The sequence below is a fragment of the Netta rufina genome, assembly GCF_964035555.1.
Source record: "Netta rufina genome assembly, chromosome: 2".
Taxonomy (NCBI): domain Eukaryota; kingdom Metazoa; phylum Chordata; class Aves; order Anseriformes; family Anatidae; genus Netta; species Netta rufina.
The window spans coordinates 142,930,115-142,939,393 of record NC_140124.1 but is presented as its reverse complement, the minus strand read 5'-3'; the positions used below and the strand labels follow the sequence as shown (position 1 = coordinate 142,939,393).

The following is a 9,279-nucleotide window of genomic DNA, read 5'->3' as shown; positions in this document are numbered from 1 at the left end:
CGAGACACTGATCGCTTTTCCGAGAGGCGGCGGGAGGGATGAGCCCCGCCGGTTCGGCTCCGGAGTCTGTAGAAACCTCGCCACTGTGTTATTTCCCGAGCCGTTTTCCTAGGCAGAATTGATCCTCTTGGGGGAACGGGGGAGCTGGGGAAAGAATCTCAATTGCAAATATTGTTTAGAGTTTATTCTAGAGAGCGTCTGTGCTTTAAGATGTTCTTCCGTAGCTCCTGGTGGGTGCTGTAAGGAGCCAGGATTGTGGTGGGTTTCGGCTGTGCAGGGAGTTGGGTTAGCGGGGGGGTGGGGGGAAGGAAAAGACACGATCGAGAGTAGCTGAGACTTTGTGCCCCCGTTGGAGAGATGGTTGAGTCCTCGTCAAGGTTGCTGTGGTATCCCAGAAACACCATTCACTCCGAGCTGTGACCGCGCACCATCAACAGCAACAACTCCGCTGCGCCTGGCCAAGGAATAGGAATTAGGAGCTCTCAAGAATAATATGAAAGGGATCTGCAGAGGGGAAATCCGTGCAAAGGAATCGAAATTAGCAGACTTTTGGGAAAGGGGATGTACTAAATGTGGCCGGCTGGACTTCATCCTGGTGAAGAAAATGGAGATTAAAAGTGGATTTACATTTTGGAACCTCGTCTTTTTATTGATGGTTTCGTGTGTGAAAGGTAGGGTAGAATTTGAGGGGTATATTTTTAGGGGTCCCTTTGCTTTTGGTCAGGGCGTTGCAAGCTCTCGCCTAATACAAACGTATATTTAAAAATGTGGTAATATGTTATTTTATATTTTTACCCTGGGTACTTTGCAATGGGAAGATATAAATGATCATTAAAGCGGGGAGGAAAGAAGGAGTTGAATCAGAGCTCTCTTCGGAGATAGGAAATGTATTTGCTTTGCCAGGCTTGGCGTTCAATGCAGTGACTGAGCTCGGGCTCAATAAATATTCTTGCAGTATGCTCAAACGGAGACGTGAGTTGGTTCATATAGCCTCTAACTAGTGTATATTCACGCAAATCCCACAGGGCGACTTTTTTAAGGTGATGATGTTGTTACTGTGGGGAGATCACCTATATTTCTCTTTTTTTCTGTCGAGCAACTGGGCTCTTTGCGGGAATGCCTGTATCGATGCACTTATTAGTTTAACCCGTTGAGTGGGGAAAGTTACGGAGGACCCAGCGTGTGCGTAGCCCTCTCGCAGCCCTAAATGCGCTTCACGCTCAGCTGTTTGTATGCATGCAGGTCTCCCTGACTGTCGAAGAGGTATGTTAGCAATTCAGCCTTGAAAGCATGGTCTGCCGCTGTGTGCAAATATCGACACCTTTTCTCAACCTTCCTTTGGTCCCCCTTTCCCTGTTGAGGTCTCCTGTGGTTTCTCTATTATAGGATTTTTTTATTTTATTTTATTTTATTTTTTTGTCCCTTTTTCGGGGCGGAGGGTATTTTGCTTCATTCCTGATTCTGTCTTCATGAAAGGAGGGCAGAAAGGAAACCGCTGGTTAGCGGTATGAATACCTCGACTAAGTCTGTGCTTATCGACAGTTAAGGGAAATGACACACACAGAGAAAAGACGATTTATGTGGCTTGAGTAACGTGCACCTCCAATATTACTCAGGCTAAACGGTGAAGTGCTGATCCCATCACGCGTGCCTTCAGTAAAGGGACATATTCTGCAACTCCCCACGTTCGGCTGCCTACCCGAAATAATCTTCCCTTGTTTGTGGCCAGTGATTAATATCTGATTAATCACCCTTTTATCCCACTCCTTATCCTCATCCCTCCTCCCCACCACACTCGCGTTCTCCCAGAATATTGGATAGACATTATCGATCCTCTCCGAGTTTTTAGACTTGCTTATCGCCTACAGAGGTTGCCTGCACGGGTGGGAGGAAGGTGTGCTTGGGGGGGGAGGGGGGGGCATTCAAAGGCGTGCCTTCCCAAGCTGGCTCTGCCTTGGATGAAACAGTTTATTGTACGGCTTTGCAGCTGCTTGTCCTCCACATTTGCATCTCATGGAAAAGATCATTCGTTTTTCACGTTAAGGGGAGGGGGGGTGGGGGGGAGCGGGCTCGAGAGGTTTTACGTTATCCTGACACGAGAGCCGAGGCGAAGGATCTTGCCTGCGACGTTAACGAACATTTTAATTACAGGCAGCTTTCCCCCGTTTGCGTCCATTGAAGCGGTATGCACTCTGCGCTTGCCCCGCTCTTGAGGTCTACCGGTCAAGTCCAGCCCGGGATTGTGGGGGGCATTTCTTTTCCTGTCTCCCCCTTGCCTATAAGGGTTTCTCCACGCCGGGTGCGATCATTTGCAAGTCATGGGCTCTGTGCCTGCGAGGCGCGCAGTGCCGCTCCGCGGCGCACAGCGGGTGCGGTGCGGAGGCGCTGGGGTAATGGGTGGCTCCGGAGCTGCTGCCGAAGCAGCTGCTTTGTGAGCACGAGTCGCGGGGCGGCAGCATCCTACAGAATTAAAGGCTCGGGCGGTTCTCCTCGTGCTGCGTCGGCCGCGGGAGCCGTGCAAGTTTCCACAGCACCTGTTGAGAAGCCGCTTCCCTTGCCCTTGGAGGAAAGGAAAAAAATGGGGGTACCGAGGGCAAAAGCTGGAATGAAGCACCTAAAACAGCACCAAAAAAAAAAAAAAAAAAAAAAAACAGCAAAAATGGCCTTTTTTCTTCCTGCCCATACACAGTCCCAGAGAGATGCTGTGAAGCAGTCTCCTCCATAGTGTCAGGACTTCAGTTTCCCAGTTGCTGAGCCTCACAGTTTCCATAGGTTTTCCTCATACTGGGGGTCTTCTCAGCAACTGGGGGACTGCTAAGTAAGATTTCACATCCTGGACATGAACTCTAGGCTGCCAGGCTTCATAGAGCTGGCTTAGATTCACTGCAGTACTGCATCTATTTTAGGCATTTATATTTAGTTCTGTCCCCACTCCAGTGAATGAATACATTTTACCTTGATTTACATTCCCATTGTGTCAGCATGCACACCAGCTCCCAGAAACCTTGGCAGAGGCACACAATGAATGAATACTTGCCTATTTAAAATGCTCCAGATGTGGGGAGCAAGGTGACTCCCTGGGTCCTACATCTGCCTGGCATTGTCTGGCAAGGCCCTTTCACCACACCCTAACAAAACATGCTCTATCACATATTTTTGTTTGCTTGATCACCTCTATTTCATAGTCCAGCACCACACTGTAATACCTAAACTGTTGCTCTTCCAGGCTACTTGCACAGTTTTATTTGGTATGTGCATCTCAGGCCCTTCCTAATTCTATCATCTTCCTGTCATCATTTCTATAGTCTTGATCCACAGCTTTTCCACTGTTCTGTGTTCCAGATGTTAAACTATACCTGGGAGATTATGCAGCCATGTTCACGTCTTCCTTGTGTGTGTTCATGTAGACACAGAATTTCTTCATGTTTATCTGAAAATTCATGCCTTTCTGGAATATTGCAACTGCACTTGTGAGGGATTAGAAAAGGAAGAAGCAAGAAAGAGAAAATGGGAGGAAAGAAATCACCAGCTGCTGGAGAAGGGGCGATAATAAGAGATAATAAGGAATTATACCTCTTTAATTATACCTCTTTAATGAAAACCCTTAACTGTTTACACAATATCCCATTATGCCTTGGATCAATCTCCAACATAGTCTTACTTGGAGATTCATGCAGTAAAAAAGCAAAGAAATGCCCCCATTGAAAAATGAGAGAAGGCATGAAAACAACCAATGAACCAAACAAAACAACCCCTTAACAAGTGCCAACAAGAGTCATTTGTGGCCAGCTGCAGGGAAAGATGGATGCTGTGCTCTTCTTCCCAGCAGACACCTAGGAGAGCTCCTTCCCCTATCCTCCTTCCCCCAGAAGAAATAAAGAATATTGTTTAGGTGTAGGGTATACATATCAAGCTTGGAGGAGCAGCAAAAAAAAACCTTCACTGTCCAGGACAGTTCTTTTATTTGCAAAAATGAAACAAGCTGCTTTAGTGAGCTTTGCCTCCTGGGATTTAGGAGAGAAATCACTGAAATCTGCACCCATTCAGTTTGGCATCTCTCTCCACCAAATGAAATTTAAAAAATGCTTGTGACCTGTTTGCAGGAGCAAAACAGAAAGGAAACCAGGCGAAATGACCACAAGACTCCTCAAAATGTTCTGTGTAGTTGTCACTCCAAGACAGAGCAAAGAAGTCTGCTCTTTTGTCTGTCTGGCTAAAATGAAGCTTTGCCTCTGCTGTTGTTTTTCTGTTCCCCTGTTGCAGTTGTGACAAGTGAAACAAGGGCAGCCTTCAAAATAAAAGGGAGATGAAGCAGTGAAATTTTAAATGGCTCATTGACAGAAGAGGTGATGAGAAAATGGACAGGATTTTCCGAGTGATGGGTACCTGGCATGTGGAAATATTTAGCAGACAAAGAGCATACTCTACTTGTTTCAACTACCTTTGCAGTCCCCTCTGTCCCCCATTTCCACCTCAACCCCACTCTCTCACGGATCATTTCAGGAACCACCAACCGCTCCTCACTGTTTCTTGGACAGCCGCTTGACTTCTGGGGTTACTGGTGATTGGCCTTCCTCAGTGGGGCACGGGCGAGGTGCTTGCCGTGTCCCCGAGGCCAGTAACAGTACGTTAATGTTGTCTACTTTCCAGATGGTCGCTGCTGCATCTCCGTGCATGTGTGTCTGTCTGCATGTGTGTACAAGCACGCAGGGGAGATGGGAGACGCTGACAGAAGAGGCAACGTCCCCCTTCTTTTTAACTCCTCAGCACACACTCAGCTCCTCTGCAGTGCCTTTTCCCCACGAGCTCACGCACATCACACAGGGCTTCTGCTCAGAGGGCTGCGGGCAGCACCTCAGCGAGGATTTTTTTTTTTTTTCTATGCTGCACAGTTCCGCAGGGTTGCAGACAAAATTAACCCACCCCTCAGCCACCGCCTTCCCCTTAATTCAGGGCTAAAGCAAGGCACTGCTCTACCCTCCGCCTAGCGCCCGGCTCCTCCTCCCCTTCCCCGCGGTGGCAGCGAGGCACACGCAGCCCCCCGCAGCAGCAGGGACCACCTGTCCCTTCCCTGCCCGTGCCGTTAGGGATCCGCAAAGGACACCGGAGGAACGTCGCCTGCAGTCGCCGCTTTTTCTCAGAGAGCAGCAGCAGTCGCAAGGCGGAGCAGGCAGCGAGCGGCGGCAGCTCCACCCGCGCCGCCACTGGCAGCAGCTCCGGCGGCGGCAGCAGCAGCGACACCGGCGGCGACAGCGATAGCGACACCAGCATCGGCCTCCGTTGTCGCCCGGGGAGACCGTCCCTCCAGGGAGTCAGCTCCCTGACACTTCTCTGTCGGAAAATGACGATTGGCTTTGCTCTCTTTAGCTCGGTGACTGCCGCAAGCCTGTGGTTTGCAAATCTGAGACAGCTCTAGGGCTTCGTTTCTTTTTCTTCGCTTTAGGTTTCGACACACAAAAACAACCCCTCACTCCCTGAGCTCAGCGAGCCCCTTCGTGGGAGCAGAATGGGAGCTCCAGGCAATCGAACTGGCTGAAGAGTTACGTGCTGTACCTTCAACTCAGTTATCAGCATTCCGACTTGGAAGCACCAGCCCACGAAACCTAAGGAACTCTGTGAATGTGCTTTCAAATCCTTCCTTTTCCAAAACATAGCAGAAACTTATAGTCCGTCTGATTCTGTTTGTTTGTTTTAAGTAGGAACAAACCAAGAAGGATGAATTACCCATGTATCTTAGTGTTCTTTACCTCCGACAGTGAATACTAGCAGCAGTTTAGGGAAAGATGAGAGGTACAGAGAGACTGGTACATCGTCCCAGATATCAGTAATCTACAGTTTGGGGTTCACCCGAGCTACAGGGTGCTTTTGGAACACCATTTTTTAAGAGACATGAGTTAACCTGTGCTCCACTCATTTAACTGTTCTCTCTCTCCTTCATCCACTTTTTTTTTTTTTTTTTTTAATTAGCATTTGTACTTTCATCCTTCACAAAGTTCTGTAAAATAGTTTCATATTATTGCTTTCCTATGCGTCCTCCATCTTATACACTGTGTATCTGACTGAAAGCACTTAATAGTATAGAAGGTTACGTTAAACTTGGCTGTATTATACCTAGTGTTTTTTATGGGTTACACAGATTAATACCCCAGATTTAAGATTTGTAATTATTGAATGCATATGGATCTAGTAAAGAGAGATAAAAGTGTAACATTATTTAGAGATATTTTAAAAGATTTTGAAATATCCTGTGAGGATGTCTCAGTTTGAGTGATTACAACACCGTTTCAGAAAAAAAGGTTATGAAGAATAATGTAGCCTCCTATCCCCTACTCCCTCCTTAAGAAAAAAAAAAAAAAAAAAAAGTGCCTTTGACACAATCTATCTTATTTTTAGCAGTATTGAATATTTCCAACTCCACCTGGCTCCAGTAAGAGCCTGGGGAGCTAGTTAGCACTTCTGAAGCAAGGCCAAGTGAGTCCAATGTTATAATGCTGTGACAGAGAGGCAGAATGAATCAAAGGAAAATGTCTATAAAAGACCTTACAGTTATATGTAAAATGTTAAATCTATAGAACCTCTTAAATTGGATGTTTATATATTTATTTATTTATTAGGCATAGGAAAGACTTTATGATTTGCTGCAAAAACTGTTTTGACTTGTCTCCTAACAGGAAACTTCCATTCTAACTCTGCAGGGTTGTGAAGTCTCAAACCATTTCTTAATTATGAGCATCATTCTGCTTGTATTTCTATGTGTAATGATTAAGGTTGAAATGACAGAACAAAGCCTTTGTGAAAAATTCGTTTACCAGATTACTCTAACACAATTTCACAGGAAAGAAAAATCAGGGAACAGACACTTTAGTACAAAGTGTTGTTTCTTTCTTAGAACCCTGTAATTTAAGTCATTTTTTACTACCTGAGATATTTGAAGAAAGAATATTTAAGTAAAAAATCAGACAGGCATATGATAAAAGTTGTTATTGTAAGACTGTAAAAATTATCATTATGACTGAATAGTTCCATGCAAAGGTTTACTGCAAAATTCTCGTTCTTTTATAAGCCTTTCAAACAACTTCTCTGGGGAGCATTTCCTTCCTGGTGAAATTGTATAGTTTTTGTACAGAACAACATTTATCAAAGATTCAAAGATTCATATATATGACATAAATTCATATATATATATATATGCATATATATATACACTATTAGGAAATGTTGAATATCTGCTTCCTAACACCCGGTTTTCTTTTGGGCAATAGAATGGACAAGGATACTAGACTGTGAGCAAGCCTATTAAAATAAACATGTACTCAAAGAGACATATCATGTTTTTGTAGATGTTTACATTTAGTTGTTTACTTTTGGGGAGAAGAGCATATGTATAGTCTCACTGCTTAGTTTTTACAGATCATATAAGATTTACTATATCTCCATAATCCTGGCATTAGAACTGCTGAATAGCATGTAAATGTCAAAGAAGGAAATGGTGGAAATTCAATCACCTCCTTCTGAAATATTAGGATGGTTATGATGATAGGTTTAGGCACATTGTTACTCATAGAAGGAGAGCCTCAAAATCATGGGGAGTGTCATGCAAGGGATTCCAGTGCAACTACTGCTCTCATAGAATTGTCAAAGAGAAAGGAAGCAACCAGCAGAGACGTATAAAGACAGACATTCCATTTTCCCTCACGTTCCACAAAATGCTTCATATTATCATGTGTCATATTCATATTGTATCATAGAAATAAGTTACAGAATAGTAAGGGTACTTAACCACAGAAAGATTTCACAGGGTCATAAATTCTCACCTCCTGAAGCCTGTAAATAACAGATTATTTTTGCTATAGGACTAAAGGAATCTAAATGCTCAAGGCAGAAATGACTAAGTAATTGCTTGGATTATACATAAAATGAATCATCACTTCTGACCTTGAATTGTATTTTATGTTTCTTATATCTTCATCTCTTCTTAGTTTTATACCTATATGCATTGTGGCTTGTTGGATTTAATTCTCATGCAATTGTGTATACATGCAGATGTTCGCATACTTATATAATTTGCATATGTGGAAATTATACCCATATATGTGTTTATGTTATGAATCAATTCAACAAAAACTAAAATAGTGTTACTTTACAAAGGTGTAGGTAACAATTTGAAGTGTATGTGCTTCCTAAGTAATCCATTACCTCTCAGAACCACAGAATATTAAAGTATCCTGAGATGGAAGGGACCCACAAGGATCATTGACTCCACCTCCTGGCTCCACACAGGATCACCCAAATATCAGACCATATTCTGAGAGTGTTGTCCAAATGCTTCTTGAACTCTTGGTTCTGTGCTCACTTCCCTGAGGAGCCTGTTCCAGTGCCCAACCACCCTCTCAGTTAAGAACCTTTTCCTGGTATCCTACCTGAACCTCCACAGCTTCTTGCCATTTCCTTGAGTCTTATCGCTATCAGCAGAGAGCAGAGATCAGTGACTGCCCCTCTTCTCCCCTTATGAGGAAGCTGTAGGCTGCAATGAGGTCACCCCTCAGTCTCTTCTTCAGGCTGAATGAACCAAGTGACTTCAACTGCTCCTCTACATCTTGCCCTCTAGATCCTTCACCGTCTTCCTAACCCTTCTTTGGGCACTAGTAGGTTTACGTCCTTCTTATACAGCGGTGTCCAAAACTTCACACAGTGCTCAAGGTGATGTTGCACCAGTGCAAAGTACTGTGGGACAATAACTTTCCTTGACCAGCTAGTTATGCCATACCTGCTACACCTCAAGATATGGTTGGCTCTTTTGGCTGTCATGGCACACTGTTGACTTACTGTTGACCAGAAACCCCAGATCCATTTCTGAGAGGCTGCTCTCCAGCCTCTCATTCCCCAGTCAGTACATGTATCTAGGATTACCCTTTCCCAGGTGCAGAATTAAGGACTTGCTCTTGGTAACTTTCGTATGGTTGGTATTTCCCCATCACTCTAATTTGTCAAGACCTCACTGTGAAGTCTCTCAGTGTTTGAGGGAGTCAACAGCTTCTCCTAATTTAGTATCATCTGCAAATTTACTAGGTATGGATTTGAGTCTTGCATCCAGGTTATTTATGAAAACATTAAAGAGAGCTGGCCCTAAAATGGAGCCCTGTGGAACCCAACTAGTGACTGGCCACCAGCCAGTAACCCCATTTACTATAACCCTTTTAGCCTGTGCCATCAGACAGTTGTTCTTCTGTGATTTTGTCTAGCTGTATGCTGTACATTTTGTCCAGAAGGATATTGTGA

At 44.5% G+C, this 9,279-nt stretch overlaps 1 protein-coding gene across 3 annotated transcripts in view; it reads left to right on the top strand.

Moving 5' to 3' along the window:
* Positions 1 to 493: 493 nt before the first annotated feature.
* CSMD3 (CUB and Sushi multiple domains 3) overlaps positions 494 to 9,279 on the top strand; it is a gene marked incomplete at both ends in the record, with an annotated part of 670,606 nt that continues 661,820 nt past the window's right edge. For all 3 annotated transcript variants that reach the window (XM_084281281.1, XM_084281280.1, XM_084281279.1), the window contains one exon: positions 494 to 671. In XM_084281281.1, the coding sequence (XP_084137407.1) occupies positions 494 to 671 (178 nt within the window). The remainder of the gene's footprint in view (positions 672 to 9,279) is intronic.